General features: G+C 39.9%; 1 protein-coding gene across 5 annotated transcripts in view; it reads right to left on the bottom strand.

Annotated features, from left to right (window-relative positions):
• Positions 1-26712, bottom strand: part of CNTNAP4 (contactin associated protein family member 4) — a gene marked incomplete at both ends in the record, with an annotated part of 284081 nt that overhangs the window by 181044 nt on the left and 76325 nt on the right. For 4 of the 5 annotated variants that reach the window (XM_080936900.1, XM_080936904.1, XM_080936903.1 and 1 more), the window contains one exon: positions 18798-18991. In XM_080936900.1, coding sequence (XP_080793026.1) covers positions 18798-18991 — 194 coding nt within the window. The remainder of the gene's footprint in view (positions 1-18797; positions 18992-26712) is intronic. The other variant, XM_080936901.1, reaches the window with a different exon arrangement.

The raw sequence follows: 26712 nt of genomic DNA, 5'->3' as shown, positions 1-26712 counted from the left end.
GCTAGCATATAGGCAGTTGTGCATGGTTGAAGAAGATCAAACTGCAGTGAACACAGGGTTGGTCAATAGCTTCCAGCGTGGGTTGCAAACATATAAGCATTGGAGTATGTTTCTAGCAGGAACCATTAGATTTCCTTAGAACAGTTATTAAATGGTGGGACCTGTCTATAAATAGATGCCCAGCCTGACCTAGACTTAAGCAAATGCATCTCTCCTAGAAACTGGTGTGATATGGATCCACTTACCCATCCAAGCCATCTGGACCCATTTTTCCAACCTCCTCCCTATCTTGTCCACACAGATAAAGGTCTGGGCTATCTCCCCACCTCTGTATTGTAGTTCTCTTCCAAATACCACTACAGTCCTTAAGGTGTTTACCCCCACCTTTTGGCTGAATTGCTGATAGCCACCCCTATATTGCCAGCTAATTTTACAGGCAATAGAAGTGCAGTTGTCACACTGTGGGTCTTGACACCTTTGGATGACAAATAACCCTTTCAGAGATCACCTAAGACCATCCCACGTATTATATATGTTCATTATGATTCATAACAGTAGCAAAATTAGAGCAAATAAGTAACAGTGAAAATAGTCTTATGGTTGGGGGCCACCGCATGACAAACTGTTGTAAAGGGTTAAAGCATTAGGAAGATTGAGAACCATGGCAGTAGAGGGTTGTATTTAGTGGTGCTGTGTCTTTTCTTCTGGGTCTCTCCTTGTTACGCTCCCTCCATTTCCTTCCTCCCGTCTCTCTTGTTTTATATGTTTGTCAAGTGTGTGTATGTATGTGTGTGGGTGTGAGTGCAGATGCATTTGAACCGCAGCACTGTGGGTGGGTGAGAGGAGAACCTTGGGTGTCAGCACCCACCTCAGCTGAGACCAGGACTGTTCTTCATCATTTACTGCTGCTTGCTCCAGGCCAGCACATTCCAGAAACCCATCCTCCCGCATTCACATCCCATCTAGTCATGGGAATACAAACGTTACAGAAAACGTTTTTCTATACTACTACTGCTGCACCTGGCTTTTATGTGTGTTCTGGGAATTTTTTATTAATTGGTTATTTTATTTATTTACATTTCAAATGTAGTCCCCTTCCCAGTCTCCCCTCTGCAACACCTCCATCCCAACCTCCCTGCCCTTTGCCTCTAAAAAGGTACTCCCTCAACCACTCCTGCTACACCCCTCTAACATCCACCTACACTGGATCAACAAGCATCCAAAGAACCAAGGACCTCCCTCCCATTGTTGGCAGATAAGGCAATCCTCTGCTACCTATGTAGCTGGGACCATGAACCTACTTATGTATACTCTTTGGTTGGTGGTTTAGTCCCTAGGAGCTCTGTGTCCAGTTAGGAGATATTATTGTTCTTCCTATGGGGTTGCAAACCCCTTCAGCTCCTTCACTCCTTCCCCCACTCTTCCATTATGTTCCTCAGGGCTCAGTCCAATGGTTTTTAACTCAGGTCCAGAAGCTTGCTTTAACAACAAAGGTTTCTCTCCAGCTGCTTTCCTCTCGTTCTTGTTTTAGCTCATTTTAACCTCATTTTCTTCTCCTCATCATCTTCTTATTATTAAAATTTCACACAGTCTTATTTATATAGATTGTTACAGGGGAGATAAGAGCAACTTTCTCCTGAAATGTGAGCTGATTTTGACACGGCTTGCATTACATAGATCTGGCATCTGGCTGGCTGCATATAGTCTAAACATAGAGGTGATATCCCTACCTGTCACCCTCCTCTTTCTTAAAGCTCTTTTTCCTTTTGCTATTTTTTCTCTTTTGCTTCTTTACTTTGAAGTGGCCTTGATCTGATACCCCAGTGACTTAAGGAGCTCTTGGCTCAAATACCTGAAGTGGCTCCCTGTTCTCATAAAGCCACTTACCATGCCTGAGGGTGAGGAAGTGTGGCTGGTGGCTCTGGCTCTACCCCCAGATCATCAGATCTAGTTGTATTTCTGATCCAGAACCCTGGGATAGTAATTCCCATGGAGGAGAATATGAGAGTTTAGGGTAATATTGAGAAGAGAAAAAGAAAGAAGGCCAGGAGAGGGTTAAAATAGCATTTTTCCTTAAGGACAGATATGACATAATTATTTTGTGGCATAAGTAGATCAGTTCAAGCTAGACATGTTTCCCAGAGAACAAAAGACCCAAATGCAAACTTCTATGCAATATCCACCTTGGATAAGACAGAGGAATATGTTTCATAGACAAATACATAGCTTCGGCTGGCAAGCAGTAGGTCAAGTTGACAAAAGCTAAAGTTATTGGAGAAGAGGAAATTTCAACTCAGAAAATCTCCCCATCAGATTGGCCTGTGGTCAAGCCTGTGGTACATTTTCTTAATAGTCAGTTGATGTGGGAGGGTTCAACTCATTTGGGGTGGTCCCATGCCTGGGTTGGTGGTTCTGGGAACTTTAAGAAAGCAGGCTGACAAGCTATGAGGAGCAAGCTAGTAATCAGCACCTCTACACTCGACCTCTACAGGCCTTCTGTATCTGTTCTTGCCTCCAGGTTCCTGCCTTGAGTTCCTGCTCTGATGGCCCTGGAGGATGCACTAAAATCTGTAAGATGAAACAAATCCTTCCCTACCCCAGGTTGCCTTTGGTCAGCCTGCATTGTCACAGAAATCAAAACCAAACTAAGATATCGGACTTTCAGGTCACTCAAAACAGTTGCTCCCTGTCAGGAAAAAAAAATCCTTAAAACTTCATGCCACAGCCAAATTTATATTCACTTCCATTCAGATTGAAACAAAATAGTAAAAGGTTAAGAAGTTTTAAAAGTGCAAATAAAAAAAAATGAGAGCAGTCATAAGGAAACTTGACCCTCCTTTGTCTCTAGCTGGGAGGTTTGATTTTGCAAGAGCAAGGAGATGGAACTGAGTGATTTCCCCCCAACATGGAAGAATTTCAATATTTACCTGTCATCTTTGACACAGAGCTTTACAAGGAGAGCGTAAATGTCACTATGAACTCAATTAATTTGCATATTTACTCTAACCTCAGGTTTTAAAATCGATTTCTAAAGTGACATATCACATCAAATTGTGGTTTCTTTTTTCTTTTCTTTTTTTTTTTTTTTAACCTTTCCTTGTTTCATGGTAAAAAAGACAAAGCTGCTATTTAAATAAAAGCTTTGTAGCTCTTGGGATAATTTTCCACAACTTCCCAAAAAACTTGATAAAATAGATAGAGGTTTGGTCTGTTAGTTTTGTTCTCACCTCCTGAAACTGATATTCCCAGCCTACCCTCCGCTCATGCAGACTCCGACATAGTCTAATAAAGCTAAGATTCCCAGAGGATGGTGTTTTCATTGCTCCACCACCTTTCCTCCTCTCTCTTAGAGAAAAAAAAATCCCATGATTACATGCTTAAAATATCCAAGGCTCTAAAAGGGAGACACCCTCAGTTCCAGAGATTAATAATAAGAAGAAATGAAAAAAAAAAAAAAAAGGAAGACGAGGGTTCAAAGCCAAATAGAAATGTCAGACTCAAAGTCAGACCTAATCTCTTTTACGCACATGTCTCTGACTTATAGACCCCACTCCACAGACTATGTTCTCATGGTTTTGTGATACTTTTTAATTTTTATTTTCCTCATTTTATGGCCATAGCTGATTATGAACAAAGGACCTCATACATGACTGAATCTCTTCTAACACGGTCTCTTTGGTCACCCGAAGGATTAGAGCTCATAAATGTTGGTCAAAGTCCTAAACTGAACATAATAATATGAAGAGATAATTTTAGACAATACCAGCTACAGGGTGTGATACACAAAGGCAATTGGGAGTATTGGTGGTAATAGCCAAGTTGTAAAACTTGTTGTTCCTATGATATTATGCAAATATCAGATGGGTAACCTAGTCTCAATACAGACACGCCACCAGACTTTGGATCTGAAATAAGTAATCACAGAAATATTTTCCTCATGCTTATCCAACCAGGGAACATTCCAGGTCTATCCTAACTCATGTCGGCAATGAGCACAGACTCTCAATCTCTGAGGAATCAGCAGCTTTAATTAAGGCATGAGTGTACTTTTTAATAAAGGCAGATGCACAGTCTGAATTTTAGCCAGTAATATTTGGGCATTCGCTTTTGTCAAGGGGATAATTTGGAACAAAGGCCAGTATCTAAGGAGAGTGAAACCAAATGAAAAATATATTCATGAGTCTGAAACACAGTCAATGGTTATAGAAGGCATGCAACAAGAATCTAAAGGGACTTCCTGGAAATGGAAATAGCACTACTGCAGATGTCACTAGAAATAAATAAGACCCCAGGGAGAGTTGCATGACTATTGGAAACGCAATGGTGGAGAGCAGGCTTGACAAGCTAGTGGCTTCACTATGGCTGGGAAGCCCTGGGCAAGAAGGATGAGTTGAAGCTTGTCTGGAGACTTCACCTTAGAAGTCAATAAAGACCCTGACATGAAGTTTGAGAGTGCATCAGACTTTGGTAAATGTCTGGTGAGCTGACATTAAGCATCCAGGATCTGTAGTGTGATAGTCAAGGAAGCTGCCACAAAGACATGCCGGGTTGAGAGTTGGACAGAGCCTCTAAGTCTGCCTGCCAAGTGAAACATTTCAATAAAACCCAATCGCAGGCTGCTCTTTGCACACCGAGAGTCTATGACATCCCCAACCCAGAAGTGACAGCAGATGTGTGCTAATCCACGTATCTACTCTTCCACCTGGTCCTCAGCAGTGAGTTCCGGAGCTCTTCTGCCAAATGTTTGGTGAGGCACTGCAATGCTACTTCTCCACATAGAAATCAAATCGAGGCTCTGAGCAACAATACAGATTTTGTGAATAAGAAAAGGCATGATGCATAGAGTTCACAATATCCTACTTGCTTAGACAAGATTGTGTTGTGTCTACAACGTTATAACCCTACACCGAAGGTTGATCCTTCTACATGGGTTCCCCTGTTTAAAGACTTATTGTTTATCTCTGTGCTTGGGTGGAAGATTATGTACGGGTGAGTACAGGTGCCTACAGAGGCTGAAGGAGGCTACTGGACTTTCTAGAGCTGAAGTTATAGGTAGTTACAGGCCATGGGTGCTAGGAAGAAAGCTTTAGTCCTGTGAAAGACTAGCAATCGCCCTTAACCACTGAGACATATCTCCAGCCCCTAAATTCCCTTCCTATATACATCCATAGACTGTTTTTGGTGCTAGGGTGAGAACTCAGCAATTGGGACACCTGGATACTTGCAGAGAACGTAGGTTTAAGTGAGTCACAACAATATATAATTCTAGGGGATATGTCATGTTCTTCTGGCCTCCATGAGCACTATAAACACACGGCACATATACAGATATGTAGGTAAAACACTCAGGTGCAAAAAATTTAATTAATTAATGAGAAATTAACAAGACTTCTCTTGCTAACTTTGCATACTCGTAAATATTGGCATGAAGAGCAAAAGCTGAATGTAAACTATCAAAGCCCACTGGTTTTCAAGAGTCAGATGAGGAAGATTATCTTAAATCTCAGCTTCTTCAGTATCCAAATGTGGATCTGCCATCTTTTACAGGACAAAATGGCAATCAACAGATTGGGGAAAGATCTTTAACAATCCTATATCTGATAGAGAGCTAATATCCAATATATACAAAGAATTCAATAAATTAGACTCCAGAGAATCAAATAATTCTGTTAAAAATGGGGTACAGAGTTAAACAAAGAATTCTCAACTGAGAAATATCTAATGGCTGAGAAGCATCTATAGAAATAGTCATCAGGGAAATGCAAATCAAAACCCTGAGATTCCACTTCACACCAGTCAGAATGGCTAAGATCAAAAACTCAGGTGACAGTAGATGCTGGCAAGGATGTGGAGAAAGAGAAACAGTCCTCCATTATTGGTGGGATTGCAAGCAGGTACAACCACACTAAAAATCAGTCTGGAAGTTTCTCAGAAAATTAGACACAGTACATACCTGAGGATCCAGCTATACCACTCCTGGGCATATACCCAAAAGACACAAACATATATCAAGGACACATGCTCTACCATGTTCATAGAAGCCTTATTTATAATAGCCAGAAGCTGGAAAGAACCCAGATGTCCTTCAACAGAGAAATGGATACAGAAATTGTGGTACAGTTACACAATTTTAGTACTATTCAGCTATTAAAAACAATGAGTTCATGAAATTCCTAGGCAAATAGATGGAACTTGAAGCTATCATCCTGAGTGATGTAACCCAGTCACAAAAGAGCACCTGTGATATGTACTCATTTATAAGAGGATACTAGACCCCCCCCAAAAAAAAGCTTGGAATACCCAATAAACCATCCACAGAACTTATGAAGCTCAAAAAGAAGGAAGGCCAGAATGTGGATGCCTCAGATTCTTAGAAGGGAGAACAAAACACTGATGGGAGGAAATAAAAGGACAAATAAAAGAGCAGGAACTGATTAAAAGATCATTCAGAAACTGCCTCATCTGGGGATCTACCCCATATGCAACCACCAAACCCAGTCACTGTTGCTGATGCCAAGAAGTGCTTACTGTAAGGAGCCAGATACAGATGACTCTGTAGAGGCTCTGCCAGAGCCATAGTAATACAGCTGAGGATGTTTGCAGCTACCCATCGGACTGAATATGTGGACCCCAGTGAAGGAACTAAAGAACGGACTAAAGGAGCTGAAAGAGTTTGCATCCCTATGGGAAGAACAACATTATCAACCAACCAGACCCTCCAGAGCTCCCAGGGACTAAACCACCAACCAAAGAGCACACATGGAAGAACCCATGGCTCCAGTTGCATATGTAGCAGAGGATGGCATTGTCTGGCATCAATGGGTGAAAAGGCCTTTGGTCCAGTGAAGGCATGGTTTCCCAGTATAGAAGAATGCCAAGGTGCTGAGGTGGGAGAGGGTGGTTGGAAGAGGGAGCACCTTCATGGAAGCAAAGAGAGAGGGAGAGGGTGGAGGTGAGGGGAAAGATAATAACATTTGAAATATAAACACACAGAATATCCAATAAATAATAAAAAAAATCAATACTCTATCCCTCTGCTATCTTCCTTGCTGAATTTTTTAAACTTTTACTTCATAGTAATTTATTTTATTAAAGTCAGCACATGGTTAGTGGCTAGTGTGTTAAATAGCCTAGCTTTAGAATTTTAAAGAAACTTGGTTTTGCCACTGGAAGAACAGAGTTAACAGGGTATCGATGTCTTAGTCGGGGTCTCTATTCCTGAACAAGCACCATGACCAAGAAGCGAGTTGGGGAGGAAAGGGTTTATTCAGTTTACACTTCCATATCGCTGTTTATCACCAGAGGAAGTCAGGACTGGAACTCTAGCAGGTCAGGAAGCAGGAGCTGATACAGAGGCCATGGAGGGATGTTACTTACTGGCTTGCCTCCCCTGGCTTTGCTCAGCCTGCTTTCTTATAGAACCCAGGTCTACCAGCCCTGGGATGGCACCACCCACAATGGGCTGGGCCCTCCCCCCTTGATCACTAGTTGAGAAAATGCCTTTCAGCTGGATCTCATGGAGGCATTTCCCCAACTGAGGCTCCTTTCTCTGTGATAACTCTAGCTTGTGTCAAGTTGACACAAAACCATCCAGTACAATAGATTTTTCTTGGTCTTGATCTTCAGGCAATTCCTCACAACACTAACTTAGGGAACATTTAGGTGTGTGCTGGATCTCAGATGATTCTATACCTACTGCTGTGCTTTTACACAATTAAAGATCTGTTTCTGGCTCTCAAATGTACTGAGTGACCCAAATTTCTCCCTGCTTTTCTGCAAACTGGAATCACGTAGCTATATGTTTTAAACCACAGATGCTTATGTTCAAACCTCCAGAAAGTCTCCAGGGGAATCAAAACAGGACAGCATAAAATTTTAGGACCCAGAGACATGACCTAGAATCAGTGGCTTCTACGTGGCTGTCCTTCATGAGATGCGGCCAACCAGGAAGCAAGGTCATAAAGGTTAGTGACTTGACCTTAATGGATCCCACAGATCCCCATGTATAATAGCCCAAGGGATTTCTTGGAACAGAGGGATTTCTTCATCTGAGGTGGATACACGTACTTGGGCTTGTCTAAGGAGACTGTGTTTATCTCAGATGAAATCACTGGATTAGTTAGAAGGGATTCACCCTCTCTGGACATCCATTATGCTCCTTCTGAGTATAGTGTACTCTTGCCTGTCCCTCCTCACTATTTAAATCTAGGTGAACCTGTGGCTGAGTGAAGCCACAGAATAAAAGCCTACCAGAATGCCAATCCTGACCCAATGTGGCTGCTACGTGCAAACCAGGGCAGACATAGCTCGCTTGTACACTTCCCCACAAACTCCTTCGTTTACTGTCTTTGTTCAATTTTTCATGCTGCTCTGTAAATACTGTTTATTTTTACATTTTGCTCCCTACTATCCAAATGTAGATCTATTGTGTAGAATAAAAAGCCCATTCTAGTATTAAATGTTCATCTTTATATTACTCTGTATTTTCTACTTATGATTTCTCCTGTATATAAATAATGTAACCTATTTAATTAGTCATCAAGAGCCTATTTTCTTTCAAAAACTTACTGTTTTTCTAGGAGGTTACAGCTTATTTAGGTCCATGCTGACTGATTCACATATGCCTGGCAAATGTTTTCACATCTATCGTGTATGTGTGTGTATGAGTGTGTATTTGTGTGTGTGTGTCTGTGTGTGTGGGTGTGTGTGTATGAGTGTGTTTGTGTGTGTGTGTGTGTGTGTGTGTGTGAGTGTGCATGTGTTCACTTGCCCTGATATACAATTAGAGGTCAGAGGACAACTTGAAGGAATCTGTTCTCCTTCTTTTCAGGTGAACACAGAGACTCAGACCAGGTCATCAGTCTTTGCAGCAGGTACTGTTACCTGATGAACCATCTTGCTGACCCTCCTCGTACATTTTCTGTCTGTCTTACTGAAAGTGTTAAGCACATATTTGGACATGATAGTAACAGTTCTTCATAGTTATCTATTATGTTTTAATTTAATAATATCAATGTGCTCTAGGACATTTCATCTTTTCATAACTGAGATTTTCCTTACGACCATTATTTGATTAATTAGTTTAGTTGATTTCCTGCGTCATTTTTCTATGTGAAACTTTGAATGATCTCAGCTGGGGCATTATTTTAGGTAAAGACTGTAGCTATCTTCTTTTTATGTACAGTGAACAGAACTGTAGCATATTCTGTTCAAAACAAGGCGTGCCTTGTATTTCCTTGTCATCTCCTGTCATCAAGTAACACTGCTTGTACATCATGCTTATTTTATATTATAATTGCTTCCTTGATATTCATTCATCTTATTTGTAAGTTATACATGCAAGCCAGACATGGTACCTCATGCTTATTAACCTAGCACATGGGAGGCTGAGGTAGAGGGATTGTCACAAGTTGCAGGCTTCCTTAAGCTTCAAAGGCTGTCTCAAACAAATAAAAAACAAACAGAAAAACATGAACTGTATAGTTCTTTCATATTGCCTACCTGTTTATATGTTAATATTACAAGGAGACAAATTAGCTGGGTGGTGCTGGCACACATCGTTAATCCCAGCACTTGGGAGGCAAAGGTAGGCAGATCTTTAAAAGTCAGCCTACAGTACAGAGAGAGTTTCAGAACAGTCAGAACAATGTAGAAAAACTCTGCCTCAAAAAGAAATATAAGAAGAGGAGGAAGAGGAAGATAAATTAAAGATTTTAGAAATAATTTTATTGTTAGTTACATACCCTTTGCTATCTTTTAAAAAAAATCATATGATGCTCTTAGACTAAAACATAAAGGTGTTCTTATAAAAACGTAAGGATGTCAGTTCTAAATCTTAGCCCCCTCCCTTCTGATTTACATATTTTTTATCCTTTTCTCTAATGAAATAATATTTGATGACTTTGAAAGTCAAAGATGGAAAACTGGCAAAGAGCAGCCAAGGTAGTCACTCTCCCCGGGTCAAATAAAATAATGAAAACGCATTGCAAAAGGACAGAATTGCTTCCAAGAGAGGAGAAACACCAAGTTTAGCCACCTGGGGCTGGAGAATGAAAAAAGCCAGAGGCAGACATCTGACACATTGCATCAGAGCAATGGTACAAGGACACAAGAGTGGGAAGGGGGGCTGCTGCCATCACTGAACTGCTGTGTGGTCAAATGGGAGACATGAGTCACAACACTTTGCAGACTCATTATTCTCTGATCAGTGATTGCAGGATGCTCTTGATGGAGCGTACACTTTGAGGGGTTACCAAATCAAGCCTCCTGCTAGCTCTAATCACTCTTCAAACACATGTTATTTTCTTCCTGAGAGACAGATGGATCCGAGGAAGGTTAAACAAATACCGTTTGTCTTATGTCATTGTGTTTGCTTATTAACAGCTTATGGGAGCTGTTAAAGATTTCTGGTGATATATATATACATATATATAATCCCAATTATGTATGCCCCATAGAAGTGTATGAGAAGAGCTGATACAGCAAGCTATAGAAGGGAAACAAAGTTCAAGGGTTAGAGTAGACCTGAGCACTGAGCAGAGAAATTGCCTAGCAATGGCTGCCCCAACTCATGGCTGGAACCACATCAGAGACTACAGAAACCCGTATGCCTTATTGGATAATGGCAAAATTATTCTTCCTATCTGTAAGATACACTTTCAGTCCACTAATTACCTCCTCCACTAAGAGGTATTTCCTTTTATTTATTTATACATGTACATTTATTTCACGCCTATGACTTTACTTCATATCTAAAGAAGTCATTCACCCTCTAAATCAATGTGATGGGTTTACACACACACACACACACACACACACACACACACACACACACAAATAAAAAACACACACACAATCATATGTTTTCTTATGGCAGTGCTGTTGATGTGGAGCTTAACATATCAGTCATTTATCAATTTTCATTTTATTTTCTGTGGTATAAGATAAAAGCTCAATTTTCATATCTTGGAAGGATTTTCTTTTATTTTTAACCATATGTATGGGTGTCTCAGTTTGCAAGTGTGTACACATGGGTGTGAACAGCAGTCCTGGTTGTGAATGAAGAGATCCTCTGGAACCAGAATTACAAGCAGTTGTGAGTCACTCAACAGATTGCTAGGAACCAATCGTGGGTCCGCTGTAAGAGCAGTGGGTGCTCCTAACTGCTGAGCCATCTCTACAGACTCCTAGTTTGACTACTTTGTGTGTCCATATCCAGTGTTTCAGAACAGTTTACATTCCTCATTGTAGACCCTTAGCTTCTTGTGATACCACAGTTCACCTTAAGTGTATGGGTTTATTCCTGGATTCTGATGTGTTCAATTCACCTATGTGTCTGAATGTATTCCAGTATCACATTGATTCAATTATTGGAGCCTTATATTATGTTTTGAAATCAGAAAGTGTGGTACATCCAGTTTTGTGAAACAGGGTCCTTTAAGGTTCCAATGAGAATTCTACAATCTTTAACTACTTTTGGTAAAATATACACTTGAAATATTGGTAGAAATTACACAGAATTTGTAGATTATGTTCAACATTGTGTGTGGACATTATAAAAATGTCAAATATTAACAACGATATACAACTTTCTATTTATTTCTGTCTTCGTGGAATTTTTTAGAAATCTTCTAACAGCTTTCAGTAAACAGTGCCTTTTTCCCTTTCATTAAATCTATTTTAAGTATTTTATTCTTTTTGACTTTAGTAAATGAGTTTTACTGTTGATGGCAATGACCTTCAACAGTCACTAGTCATTGTCAGTGAACACAAACTAAGTACCAAGTACATGTGATGGTTCACATGTGTTATCCTGACCTTCTGGAAGCTGACACAGGAAGATTGTAAGTTGGAGGCTAACCTGAGCTATGTAGTGAGACTCTGTATCAAAAACTTTCAAAAAGAAGCTAAAAATATAACAAAAGTGTAGTGAAGGTGTGTGAAGACTTCCTTAAACACATTGCAATTTTAAGGTAGTTCACATTCCCTTATCTGCAGCACATAAAAGCCTATGCTTATTTTTTATGTATTATGTATTTTCATATACATGCTCAACAATGCTAGCCATCAAGAAAAATGCAAAGGAAAGCCACAATTAGATACCAACTGGCACCCATTTGGATGTTGTTATAAACCAAATGGAGACAAAAAGCAATGGCAGAGATCTACAGACCTTGGGATCCTTGAACATCACTGGGTACTTTCTACAGTGAGAATTCAAAATGGTGTAGGGTCCTGTGGAAAGCAATGTGCAACCCAGAGGTTCCTCAAAAGGTTAGTGGTAGAAATACACAGCAAGCCTAGTCCTGAGTACTAACACAAAAGAATTCAAGTCTAGGTCATAAAGGCTGTGTAACATTTAAAGCAGCAATATTCACGACAAGTTACTGACAGGACAAGCAACTTGAGTATCCACAGACGAATTAATGAATAAAATAGGGAGGTCAAAGATGATGGGGAGGGGCACTAAAAAGACAAACTTTAAGACTTAACATGATCACTGAACTGACCAGCTCATACCAGCTAAGGGTACCTGCACAAGATCTGCATAAGATCAAACCATCCAAACTGTTGACATAGATGGAGGAGGTGGCCTCCAGGCCCCACCAGTCACTGAGTTGTCATTGGCAGATGACGGGTACTGGGGAGGAAGCATCATTCCTTTTTGAATTTGCAGCTACTTGGAGATTTCCCATCCCCCAGTGGACGATCTACACCCACACACATTTGACATACATTAATTAGACCAAGTTATCAAAAAAAGGGGAAAGATTGGGGTAATTTAGAGGGACCTGATTACAGACAAATAGGGGTTGTGTCATGTTTCATCACATTCTTATATAAAATTCTTAAAAACGACAAAAAATTGATATTTAAAATATATAAGAAAAGAGTTTTATTATAAAATAGATGAAGCTATGAAGAAGTGGAATGACTAAACTAAGCTATCCCTGGGAGAAATACCATATGATTGCCCTTATCTGAACAGCATGAAATGGTCCCCAGGAAGTGAGAGACCAGTGAAGAATAGGCAGGTGTAATGTTACAGTTACAAAAATGAAAAAAAGAGCAGCTGTTCTGCACAGTGCTTATAATGAGCAATACTTCACTGTACACTTAAAACTTTGTTAAGAGGATAAATTTCACACTAATTGTCCTAACCACAATTTAAAAAGGGGAGCCCAGACACCTTTTCCACCACAAAATACAAGGTTAATCATTTCAAAGGGAGGAGAATTCATACTTTTCTGGAAGTATAAATGAGTAACTTCCTGCAGATACAGGCTAATAAGGTGGGCTTTAATTAAAAACAACTTGGTGGGATTAGTGTCACAGAAAGCAGCGCAGCTTGAGGTATCTGAAGTTATCAGCCGGGGACCTCGATGCCTGAAGGTGACAACTGGATGTGTTGGGACACATGGCAGTAGCACTGTTGTAGTCTGCATCACCACAGGTGTTTCAGCAGGGTTAGGCCACTAGAATAAGGACTTAGTACAGAGAAAGGTTTAGGAGAAATTCCACCTTGAAGGAGGATATACCCATCTAGGTTTCCACAAAGTCCTGCATCGCTGGGACCACTTATTAATTTGACATTAAACAAATTCATACTAAAAAAAAGTTTTTGTCGGTGTCTCCATCTTGTCTGACTTATGGAGTTGCCATGGCAATAATTCACAGTGATTATAATGGCTTCAATAGTTTTGGACAAGTAGGAAGAGAGGGAGGAAAAGAAAGAAGAAAGGAAGAAAATATTTTAAAATACTCTATTTGGAAAACATATCTTTGAAGTTCACAAAAAATCATTAAAAATCATTACTTTGCTGGTCATGGAAGGTGCTCTCCTTGTCCTGGTCAGTTGGTTCCATTGTAGCAACAATGACAAGATCTCAGATTTCATCTCAAATGAGCGAGTTGTTGTTAGGGACTCCACACAGAAGCTCCGATAACACACTTTCGGGTTGGTGGCTCTCAAAAGACCTTCAAAGGTGTCCATGGTGTCCCTACCCTCTCCTTCGCTCAAACCACCAAGTTTCTGTTCAGGCTTAAATGTTTGTTTGATGGAGAGTTAGCTCAGATGAGCACTGGCTGCTCCTTCAGAGGACTGAGTTCAGTGACCAGCACCTGCACTGTAGCTACCAAACAGCTGCAACTCCAGCTCCAGGGGATCTGTTGCCTACATCTGTCCTCCACTGACTCTGGGATATATGTGGTACACAAATAAAAGAGGCACACACACATACACAAAATTTTCTTAAATCTTTTTAAAAGCATCTCTTGTATGTAACAATTACATTTAAATAAACCATTTAGAAAACTGGCCCCACCCATTTTCTGAAGGTTTAGTAGGCAGGAAAACACTGGGTGCTTGTAAAAATAAATAAATAATAAAAATACATGGGGGAATTTTGCTGTAGGTTTTTTTTTAACTCATTGCCTTACTAAAAATTTCTAAGATGTTGGTTTCATATTTCTGCAATTGTTCTTAAATGAGTTAAAATTATACCTTGCATTTAGATTTTCATTACTTGCAATACACTAGCTGAAAAGAGTCTATACATTCTGAAAATGCAGAGGGACTTTATTTTGTCTTCAATTTAAGAAACAATTTTAGTGGCCCACATTTTTTAGATTTCCATAAAATATTTCTGTATCACACAGGCAAGTAATTTAGAAAAAATATATTTACATGGCCATTAGACTGTGAATTTTATTCTAAAGAAATCTTTTAATATGTTTTTAATATATGTTATGCCTACAAGGTTTATATTTTTATTAATTACCTGTATAGATAATAAACAAAATGTCTTCTTTTTCTTCTAAATGATTCTTTGTAAGAAGCAGAGAGAATTTTGTTAGTTCTTCCAGGTGTAGAGAAGGCATTGCTCCATCTGAAGACTGAAGGGAGGTCAACAGGAAAAGGTGAAGAATTCTCACTTGGGTGTTTCACACTATGTTGGGAGGTTTTATTGGTTTGTTTTATTGTATTTTTTATAAACCAATAACACTTATCTTCCTTCCTTTTCCTACCACACACTTGTATATTGCCTTATGTGTTTCTTTACTTTCTTTCATAGATTTATTTGTAACATCCGAAACAGACTGTAAAGCCATTAAAGGAAATTGGCACTTTTGTATAATTGGCATACATCCCATAATAGCTAGAAAAACTGAAGAAAAACCTCAAAAATCAACTTAGGAAATGTGCATTTGTGGAATGGCAAAAGGTTAAGTTCCTTACTTTGTTTATAAGTTTAAGATTGTTCTTCTACTTAAAAAGCTTAAGTTGCAATAGTTTTGAGTTCTTCTAGGTAGAAAAATCAAGAGCCAGGGTATTAGGCAGCCTAATTTTCCTTGCCTTGGCAACTACAAAATCACAGATGAGGCTATATTAGAGTGCTTAGAAGAAAGATAAAATATTTAGGGGGGAGGGAGAACATGGCAGCCCCTCTGTGACCAGCAAAGACAGATGTAAATATACAAATGTAAGTATGTAACTATAAATACAAAGTATTGATATTAAATGTAGATTGAGATAGATAATACACAGACAGACTACACAGACAGACATAGTAGTCAGATTATATAGATGAGAGAGAGAGAGAAAGAGAGAGAGAGAGAAAGACAGACAGACAAGCAGATAGGTGATGAATGGATGGATGGATGGATGGATGGATGGATGGATGGATGGATGGATGGATGGATGGATGGAGAGATGGAGAGATGGATTATATAGATGATAGACAGACAGATGATTGACAGATGACATAAACTCAATGGAAGAGCTGATGGATATAGGAAGAAATCAATATTACTGGGAGTAATGAGAAGAATATACTATACAATGTTTGTTTCATTTATATATCCATTCATTCATTCAATATGTGTCTGCAACATTCCAGGCACTGTTTGGCTTTGAAGGTGTTCAGGTAAGTCTTAGAGTCACAGCATTGATTAACAGGCAACTCACATTCAAGGTAGGGAGCCCATGAAAAGGTCAGCAGATAACAAAGTGGTCTAGAGAACAGTTTTGTGTTAGATGCTGCCTTTTGCTCTCTGTGATTTAAATTACCAAAAAGAAAAAAAGTTTCTTTTCACAATGCCTCCACGTTGCTTTTTCCGTGTCTAATAAACAGAAACACAACATGTTCACAATATAAAAGCAATAGGAAAAACACACATTTTAATAGGTGCAGCTAAATACTAGCAGGCATTAACCACTACTCACCCAGTTTAAAATATAATGCTTGATTTAGAAAAAGTAAAAGATCCAAACATCTAGTTAAAGACCTCATTAGGCTTTGGTGTTATTGGTTTATCATTACTATTAATTTTGGCCTTTGCTTGAGTGCTTCCCATGAAATTAACTGAGCCACAGAACCCAGTTGTGTGGGGTTTTGGTGTCCCACTCTTACACGCAGCTTCATCTTGCTTTGGATTTTAAAGAAGGGTTTCTAACAGTCATTATTATTAAGAATAATAATGATAATAAAAATGTTCTCTTTCCTAGGAGAAGGGGATTGGGGATGAGGGAGGGACTGTGGGAGGGAGCATCAGGAGTGAAGACGGAGACTAGAGGCTCTGCCAGAGCCTGACAAATACAGAGGCTGATGCTTGTAGCCAACCACTGGAATGAACACAGGATCCCCAATGGAGGAGTTAGGAAAGAATGAAGGAGCTGAAGGGGTTTGCAATCCATAGGAAGAACAACAATATCAACCAACCAGACCCCCCAGAGCTCCCAGGGACTAAACCACCAACCAAAGAGTACACATGAGTGACCCATGGCTCCAGCCAAATATGTAGCAAAGGGTGGCCTTGTCAGTCATCAATGGGAGGAGTGGCCCTTGGTCCTGTGGAGGCTCGAGGCAGGGCAGGGAGGCAGAAGGGAGTGGGTGGGTGGATTGGGTGGGTGGGAAAGCATCCTCATAGAAGCAGGGGGAGGGGCGTGGAATAGGAGGTTTCCACAGGGGAAACTGGCCGGGGAAGGGGATAACATTTGAAATATAAATAAAGAAAATATCCAATAATAACAACAACAACAACAACAAAATCACAAGCAACTGCATCCAGCCTCCTGTTCTCTCTACAGAAAAGACTATGGGTACTTCTCCTCGGTTCAGTTTTCACCAATAAACACACACCTAATGACTACCAGGAGCTTTCCAGACACAGAGGTGAGCAAATCGCAGTCCACTTTTCCAATGAGTTTATAATGTGTAACTGATTCCGAAAAGTTTGAAAAGAGCAGCAACTGACAGGTCAAAGAAAATGATCATCCAAACTGGCTTCCAAATTACCCGTGTGCTGAGGATGCTTCATTAAGTTACTCATTTTCTCGGATTCCAGCAGCTCCTCTGGGGGACAGGGTGGGGGTAGGGGAAGCAAGGCAACAGGAGAACAATTTTTCGATTGCAGTATGTTGTCCCTGGCTCACATAAGAGCCAAAACATGCTTCTATACTGACAAAGAACTCATTTCTCTTTATCATCAAAGCATTCTCTTTACCATTAGCTTCCTCTACCAGGGGATATACAAGCATGGCAAAAAAAAAAAAAAAAAAAAAAACAGAAAGAAAGAAAAATCACCCTACTTTATCACAACACTCTTTCTTGCTTTCTGTCTTACAGAGCTGCCAAAATACTTCATTGTACACACATAGTAGTGTGTGTGCATGTGTATGCAATTGAGATATGTAATACTGCAAACCATGCATATATATGTTGCAGTAAATATTAAAAATGGAGAGGTTTATCTCTATGAGCCCGGAGGTTCCACTCAGCAGGGGCCCGCTTCTAGTACGGAGCCTGCGCACAGACTCTGTCACTCCGTCCAAGCTGCCACTGATCTCACTCTGCCCATGCGCTTGACTGCCTCCATCCCAGGTAAAATTATCACCCTGCCCAGCACAAATATGACTCTAAGGACCGATTGCTTTTCATACAGGTTTATATATTCAATTCTTAGTCCACAAACCCTTTACACAATAAGATTACATGAAATGGACAAAGATACAATCTGCCCTTCTATATAAAAGACCTATAAAATCCTTGAAATGTTATAGCTACCTAATGCCAATTACATCTACCTGGATCTAATTCATCCTTCCTGATGTCCATCTTGAACCTTCCCTCTCAGTCCTCTTCTGTTCTCCTTCTCTCTCCCTTTTTCTCTCCTCTGACCCTCTCTCTCCACCTCCCTTCCCCTGCCTAATCACTGGCTCTCACCGTTATTTTACTGATTAAAATGGGAAGGTTCTGATGAAGTCCTGAGTATGTGACTAGGCAGCACATTTTGGAGATGTGGAATTAACATCAAAATATGAACAGTTGTAGGAATACACACACACATACACACACATACACACACACATATGTGTGTGTGTGTGTAACCTATAACTTCAGACATAGCCCTCTATATTAGAGGTTCTCTCTATATTCAAGAGAAAGAGTTCTAGAAATCTCTGTCATCACACCAAATAAAATAAATACTTTTGGCTGATTTCAAAGATAATATTTATAAAATGTTCCATGTTATCTTCCAAACATAAACTTTCATACAAGTCTAAATTCTTGGGTTTCCACATGGTTTACTGGGCTCACAGGACTTTTTCACCTTCTCAGGAATTTTCTCTTAATATTTTCCCGGATTAGCCATGAATATTTTCCCTTAAGAGATGGTATTAGAGTCACCCTGGATGTTCAATGGTCACTTTATGTAAGACACTGATTATCAAACCCCAGGAATGGCTGTGCTTCTGACCCCAAGAGCATGTCATATCTTTTATGAAAGAAACATACCCAGATGCTGTCTTCTTGTCTGTATTGTTTCCAGTTCCTTCCACTATCACTGAACATCAGGAGATAGCTGGTCACCCAGTTGGAGCTCCCATATCCACCTTGGGTGGCCACAGACGTGACCTCCATCCTCTCTCCAAGGTCAATCTGCAGCCACTGGTATTTGTTAGACACAAGTGGGGACCAGCCACCAGCTCCTTTAGCAAAAACAGAAGAACATTGAGAAAGAAGGCATTAAAAATCCATGAATAAAATGGAAATGCCAGTAGACCATATGGGATTTGGAAAGACTTCCAGGATATGAAATGCCTTGTAATTATAGCAGAACCTAGACAAGCAGAAATGTGGTAGACAAGGCTAGACTTGTGGTGCTTGTGTTTATTTGGAGGAAGTTTCTAAGCATTGGGGAGAAGTAGGAAGTCTCGCTGAATATTTTTAAATGTTTTGTGTGGAAGACCATGCCATCAATTGGTGCCAGAATGTTTTCCGCCCACAGGCACAGTTGGGTAATGGAGTGTGTCCTTTGATCTATCTCTCTTCCAAGAGACAAAACAGAAAGAAAAAAGTTTGGTGTTGGCAGATTTAACAAACTGAGGTTTGTCATGTTTTGGTGCATTGTTAATGGTCAGGCAACAAAGATGGTCAAGGTGTTTGCAGACTTGTGAGAGGGAGAGACATTGAAAAGCGTGACTGAAATATAACCAGAAACAAACGTTAATGGTCAGACACTATGCAGGGAACCATCACATCAGAAGATATGGAGCATTCTGTGCAATGAGGGAACCAACTGGGTTTGGTAAGAGAGAAAGCAACAACTCTGAAGGCTTCTAGACAGAATATCATGGAATAGCACCACCCCAGGATAGCAGAACAAGCTAGAACTATGAGAAAAGGTTTCTATGTGGCAGCTAAGATGAGGTTAACTAGGTTTAGAGAGCTTCCAGTGAACTGACTAATTGGGATAATTTCTCTAGAAGAAATTCTGAAGTGAGGGGGGCTGTTTCTAGCCACATGGCTCCAGGTTTCCCTATAATTAGGGTTGATGCAGATGGTTATAACCCAAAAACAAAATTGGCTGAGACATAAACACAATCAGTGAATTCCCTATGCAAACAGACTGGTCATTTATCAAGATCTCTAAAAGGACTCAAAAATAGCATTTAAAAAATTATAGCAGTGTCCTCTATTAGTGGTATCTTAATTCTTGCTTGCCTTAAAATGTAATACCCAATATTTATTATACCATACTCTTTTAAGAGATAGGTAATTTAGGGATAGGAAAGATGGCTCAGCAGAAGACCCAAGCTTAGAGCTCAACACCTACCTGTCCTGTAGTTGCAGTCCCAGGGTATCTAGACCCTGTAGGCACTGTATTCATGTTTACAATCCTCCTCACACACACATATACATCATTTAAAAAATTAATTTATAAAGAATAATTTTTTTCATATTCCTTGGTTTTTTATTTGGTTTTTTTTTTTTTTTTTTTTTTTTTTTTTTTTTTTTTTTTTTTTTTTTTTTGGTCTTGTTTTGGGGGCAAATCATTATGTATAATAGCATTTTCCTCCATTAAGTAGAGTGGAAGGAAACTGCCAGCCTTTCATATACCCAGTATGTATGTATGTATGTATATATATATATATATGTGTGTGTGTGTGTGTGTGTGTGTGTGTGTGTGTGTTTCTATGTTTATTTCTATACAGTATGTAATTTTGTGTTGGTATAGTTTTTTTCTTTAATTTGCTATGTATTTACTCTTCAAGAACACTTAGGACTTGAGGGATGGAAAGACGTCTCACTAATTAAAACACTTGTCACACAAAAGCAAAGACCTGAGTTCCAATGCACACAAATCCAGGAATGGTAGCCCAGTTCTTTTATTCCAAGACAGAGACAAGAGAATGCCTAGCTATAAAAGCATATAGGCCAGCTAGTTTGTTCTACACAGCAGTGAACAAGAGACCCTGTCTCAAGCAAGATGGAAGGTAAGGACCTTCACATGTACACCATGGCATATGCATACCCCACCACACACACACACACACACACACACACACACACACACACACATATACACACACACCATATACACAATTAACTAATATTTTTAGAAATGTGACTTGGGTATAGCATTATCTTGGTCCCTAATTCCAACAATCTTGTTTAGACAGAATAAAACGTTATTTATACATTAAGCAAAAGATCGTGTAGGGTATAAGACAATGGACTGTTGAACTTGGGGTGGCCCAGTGTTGTATGTGTGGAACTGCTGTCTGCTGCCCACAAGAGTTGTTCCTGCTCTCGTTGACTATCTTCTACATCAGAATTGTTCTTGAGAGATCTGCAGCACACACTCTGTAGAATTCTACCACAGACATCTCAGTGGAACTGCTCCCATCACATCATTTTTTTATATCCGAGCCAGAACTTTCTCCATACTTCTTCATCCCCTGGAATCCAATGAAAAGGCAAGTGCTGTCAACAGACATATGGGGACCTCTTATTGTCAGCTATAACACTAAGAAACTGTAGTTCCTAAAACACAGAAATATTTAGCTATTAGATTGTGACAGCAATCTCCTTTCTTGCTTATAGTGGACTATGTCTGCTTTGGTTTTTTTGTTGTTGTTGTTGTTTTAGTTTTGTTTTGTTTTTTGTTGATTTAAATATAGGTGCATGAAGGGAATAATGAGTATTTCTATCTACTTCCCTTCTGATCTCCTTTCCACCTCAGGGCCTATCAGAAGCTTGGAAGCTGAAAGTCTTTGTAGAGCTGGATTTGATCAAGGCATCTTGGTCCCTCTTATTACTGTAATTGCAAATCTTTCTAAATTTTTATCACTTTTACGGTGAAAACTTAGGAAAGAGGGATACCCACAGGCAGCTACCGTCTTAGCTTGGAAGTTCTGCGTGCAGAATTTTATCTCTATTAGCTTATACCTCTGAGAAAATGCTGACAATTTTGCTTCTTGCTCTGTCTAGCTAATTTTAATGATCTGAAATCCACCATGAGGTTATATTGGGATATTTTTTTCCCTATCAATCAGGAATATCACAGTGTTTCTGCAGTATTTCAGGACATCCTTAGAATTCTGCATTTCAAAAGCAAATAAGAGAGATGTGAACTGAGGGAAATAAGGTGTTCGTGTGATCCGAGTGGGTTAAACCTGGATCACCAGTTCTCATCAGGAGAAGGAGGAACTCCCAGAATGACCACTCCGTCCCCCCAGCGTCGCTCCCAGTCACAGCCCCACAAGCTGACTTGAAACATTGGCGGTTAATTAACCTTGAACATTTCAATTTCTTACCTGTGGTGAAAAAGGTAGTACTGGTATGCAAATTAGGCTATCTCATTAACAAGGTACACTGATAAAGTAATGAAAATGCCGATGCTCCTAGGCTTTACCAAGTAATTTCAGTAGGATAAGTCAGCCACAGGGGGGATGGAAAGATTCCCCTTGGGTTTTAAGCTGTGAGGCTCTTCCGAGGTACATGATGGAATGTGCTTGTTAGAACTTTAAGAAAAATGTGGAGTAGTAACGGGGAAAATTTAAGATAGAAATGGCTCCATCACTGACGGAGCTTAGCAGCCTTCGATGGCAGGAAGGGACAATGATGCCACTGATACAAATGACACCTCAGCTGACGGTCACACTGCACCGGCCCTCTGGCTACTGCCCATCTATCCAACCTCCTGGAGACAAACCAGCTACTTTTTTGTAAAGAAGAATGTGATGGCTAACTCCATTAAATTGAAAAGTCTAAATGACTATAAATACAACACCGTAATGAATTCTTTATTTTGTTTATTAACTAAACCTTTCAGCTGCTAGTCAAGTGTTATTTGTCCTTAATGTGCTTTTAATATGCTAATATATTCAACATCACAGTAAGCCAATACCTATGAAACTAAAGACCATCCTGTTCTAACGTCATCTATTCTGGTTACTGAGGTTAACCTGCCAAACAGTGTTATCCTTGCAATTCTTTCTCTCTCCGTATTACAGGCTTCCTTCCTCGGCCCCATCCTTCTGCCTCTTCAGCCTTATCCCTTCAGCTAAATCACTGCTAAAATTTAGCTTAATAAAGTGTTCCATGTGTTTGAATAGAGGCATGCTCTTCTTTTACTTTTTTAAACAGACTTGCTTATTAGTGTGTGTGTGGGTGTGCATGCACACCTCAGTATATAACTGTGCATCAAATATGAGAATGGAGTAGGGTCACACAGGTAAACATGGAAGACAAAAGAATGGTGCCAGATACCCTAGAGCTGGGTTTGCAGGCTGCTAGGAGCCACCAGATGTGGGAACTAGACCCAGTGTCATGTCTCCTACAAGAACAGCAATCACTGACATTTCTGAACTGTTCAGATGACAACTTGGAAACTCATATTTCAAGGTCAGCTCTCCACCCCTGTGCCTCTTAATAGGATTCCTAAATATTAGAGTACTGCCTTGAGAATTCAATTTTTTAAAGCAGATGAAGTGCCTATTGATTTCCCCACGTTCAGAAATTGTGACAGTATATGAGGCTGTAACTTTCTGGGTGGCAAAACCATTGTTATTGCCATTGACTCCAAGCAAAGAGTTGTCGTCACAATAAAAGCTGAGCTTTAAAGATGTTTACTGACCTCACAAATCTAAGGGTATGAACATAAATATGTAGACGGCAGTTTGCTCTCAATCTTGCTCTTCTTTCTTTAGTAGGTGGTGGTTAAAAGAGGTCCTTATGACTGTCCAAAATGCTGAGACTGAACTACTCTGAGTCCTTAGCTATAGACAGGACATCTATGTGAACCTCCACCTCCAATGCTCAGAAAACTACAAAGGATGGGACAAAAATAACGATAGGGCTAGAGAATAGGGAAATGGCTGTAAAATGCTGTCTCCTGAATACAACATAGCTGTCGCACATATAAGCTCATGACAGCTGTGATTACTTGCACAAGACCTGTACAAGAACAGTGCAATTAGAAATTCCAGCATGAGCCAGGGACAGGTTACTGATGACCACACCAGCCTGAGGAACTACTGGCAGTGGATGGCTGCTATGGGTGGGAGAGTCGCTTTTCTTTGGGGGTATAGCCATTAAGACATTCCCCATACCCCTGCCATCCACACCAATAAGGGCAGAGCACTAACTCAACTTAGTGGTTGTAAGGGAAGAGAGATGCTAGTAACCCAAAAGGAATTGAAGGGGCAGGAGTAGAGTAAGGGATATAATCAAGATACATTGTGTACAAGTATGAAATTTTCAAGAAAGTTTAAGTGAAAGATATTATCTATAATAAAGCATCTGGTCGTCACTCTCGCCTTAATTTTTCTAGCCCCCTTTCCATTAAGATCTCTGAAGCACAGGAAGGAAAAAATGGGACATAGATTCTTCATTTAGGGCTTAACACTCTGAAGTCGCTCTTCTCTACCTTGAGCTGTTGAGGGTGTCTGTGTTGATTGTCATCTACTGCACAAAGATGCTTCACTGGTGACACTAGGTACACAAGCTAGTCTGTGAGTACAGCAATAAGTCATTAGGAGTTGGTTGAATGACACAGCATTTTCCAAACCCCAACCTGGTGACTGCACATATGAACTTAGTGTCTGTGACAGGGTGCACAGGACCTGAACAAATTTAAACCAAGATCCTAACATGGAAGGCGAGGGTGGGCATCAGGTCCCAGCCCTAGGTAAAAAGCAATGGCAAGAGAAATTTATTTAGAGAGGGAGAGAAAGTTTTCTTTTAGTATATGTGCTGCCGAAGCGAGCACGAAAGTTTTCTTTTAAAGATGTGGCATCAAGTGGATTGGTTAAGAAAGAGGAGAATGAATATGGGACAAGTTATTGGAGGGATAAATATGATCGAAATATTGTATTAAATTCTCAAAGAATTCATAAAGTATTTAAAACTGTTTGGTGACTCAATGGTTGCACAAGAAAGGAAGTCTTTAGATTCCCACAGAACCTGTCTCTGCAACATACGTTCCTATTAAGTATAATGAAAGACAAGCAAATTGAAAAGTGTCCGGTGTATGTTCTACAATAAGCTCTCAAGCGGAATTTGCACATACAGAATTTGCAGTGTTATGCTTCATTATCAAAATTACCAAATGAAACAGACTATGTTTTCACATTTCTTCGAATAACACTTGAAACTATCAAAAAGACAAGTAATTTTTTCCAATATTATACAATGTAGTTTTTGAGAGATGAAAACTTGCTTTGTGTTTAAAACTTAAACTTAGTTTCTGTTTTTAAAAAGTATTCTAACCTCTGCATGACACTTGAAAAATCACACACCCCCCCTTTTTCTTTATTTTTTCTTTATTTGATTTTATTTTCCCCTGGAGTGATTATAACTGAACTTGACACATAGTGATACATTGTATCCTAATAATATGCTGAAACACTATCCAGTGTTAGTTAATTGCAAGTAGTCTGACTAGCTGCATTGTATTTAAACCTTATATATCCAATGTCCAGTCATCAGCATCTAGAGCTGGGCTGGGAGGGACATCTTAGATTACAGAAAAAATGAAAGGAAGATATACTGTTGGTTACAGCCATGTAGTATAGGTGAGAATGTATCCCATTCCTTACTCATATTAAAAATGGCACAGAGGTCACCTCCTGGCTTCTCAGGGGAGATAACATGGCAAGTGAATACATTTGGCTCTCAAACAAAATATAGACTACAAGGAGAGGGTGAGGCAGACTTCTTTCTCAAGAGGTGAGAATGCAGGACACAGATGTTCAAGGACACTATGCACAAGTGACCACCTTCGAGCAGTGCCACCAGCCACAATTAGGACATTGAAACTTCTAGAAAATAATGGCCTTAATTAAAATTGTCAGAGGAAGGTTTCCTTCAAAGATAATTACTTCTTTTTTCCAAATGGGATCTCACCTATATTTCCCCCAAGAATCCCCATTTGCCTGATTCATTTTGAACTTGACATTAAATTACAAAAGTGGGGGGGAGAAAATAGAAAGAACAATTTTTGTCTGTTTCCATTGAAAGGTATGTACTGTCCAAGGAATGTCATTTAAAGTCTTCCACAGCAAAGCAATTCTTCCCCTCCCGCTGCCACCCCAGGAAGAAAATATCAATTTCCTGATGAAGTATATACTGCTGGTGGTCTCCTCTTGAGTTTACTCCCAGGTCTTGCCTACACTGGTCTCAGACTATTTCTGGAGTGGGCAGATGACCTGGACAAGGTCAATGGAGCAATGCTAGGGTGTTGACAGGACTATTAAAGAAGCTATTTCTATGCTGACAAGATGAGGAGTTAAAAGGACATTGAAATAATGTGTAGGAAGCCCAACCAAGAGAGGCCAACAGAGAAGCAGAGAAAACAAGAGAATGAAATACCAAGTTCTAATGATGTTCTCAGGAGCCCTTGGTCAGCTCAGGGCAGTTTTGATTCCATGAGATGTGTATTGTTCGTGCATTGTGTGTGTATCTCCTCTGCCTTTTCTTCTTCTCTCTTCTTCCTCTTCCCCCTCTTATCCCTCTTCCATCCTACTCTACCATTCTTTCCTCCTCCTCTTCCTTTCTTCTTCTTCTTCTTTTTCTTCTTCTTCTTCTTCTTCTTCTTCTTCTTCTTCTTCTTCTTCTTCTTCTTCTTCTTCTTTTTCTTCTTCTTCTTCTTCTTCTCCTTCTCCTCCTCCTCCTCTTCCTCCTTCTCCTCTTCCTCCTCCCTCTCTTCCTCCTCCTCCTCCTCCTCCTCATCTTTCTCTTCCTCCTCCTCTTCCTCCTCCCTCTCCTTCTCTTCTTCCTCTTCCCTCTCCTTCTTCTCCTTCTCTTTTTTCTTCTACTTCCCCCCTCTCTCACTTTCTCCACAACCCCACAAAGTTTAGCATTGTCTTTGTTCTCTAGAACAGATTTTATCCCCAACCAGCAAGGCATTGTTATATCATCATAC

The sequence above is a fragment of the Micromys minutus genome, assembly GCF_963924665.1.
Source record: "Micromys minutus genome assembly, chromosome: 24".
Lineage (NCBI taxonomy): Eukaryota > Metazoa > Chordata > Mammalia > Rodentia > Muridae > Micromys > Micromys minutus.
This window is presented reverse-complemented; position numbering and strand designations above follow the sequence as displayed.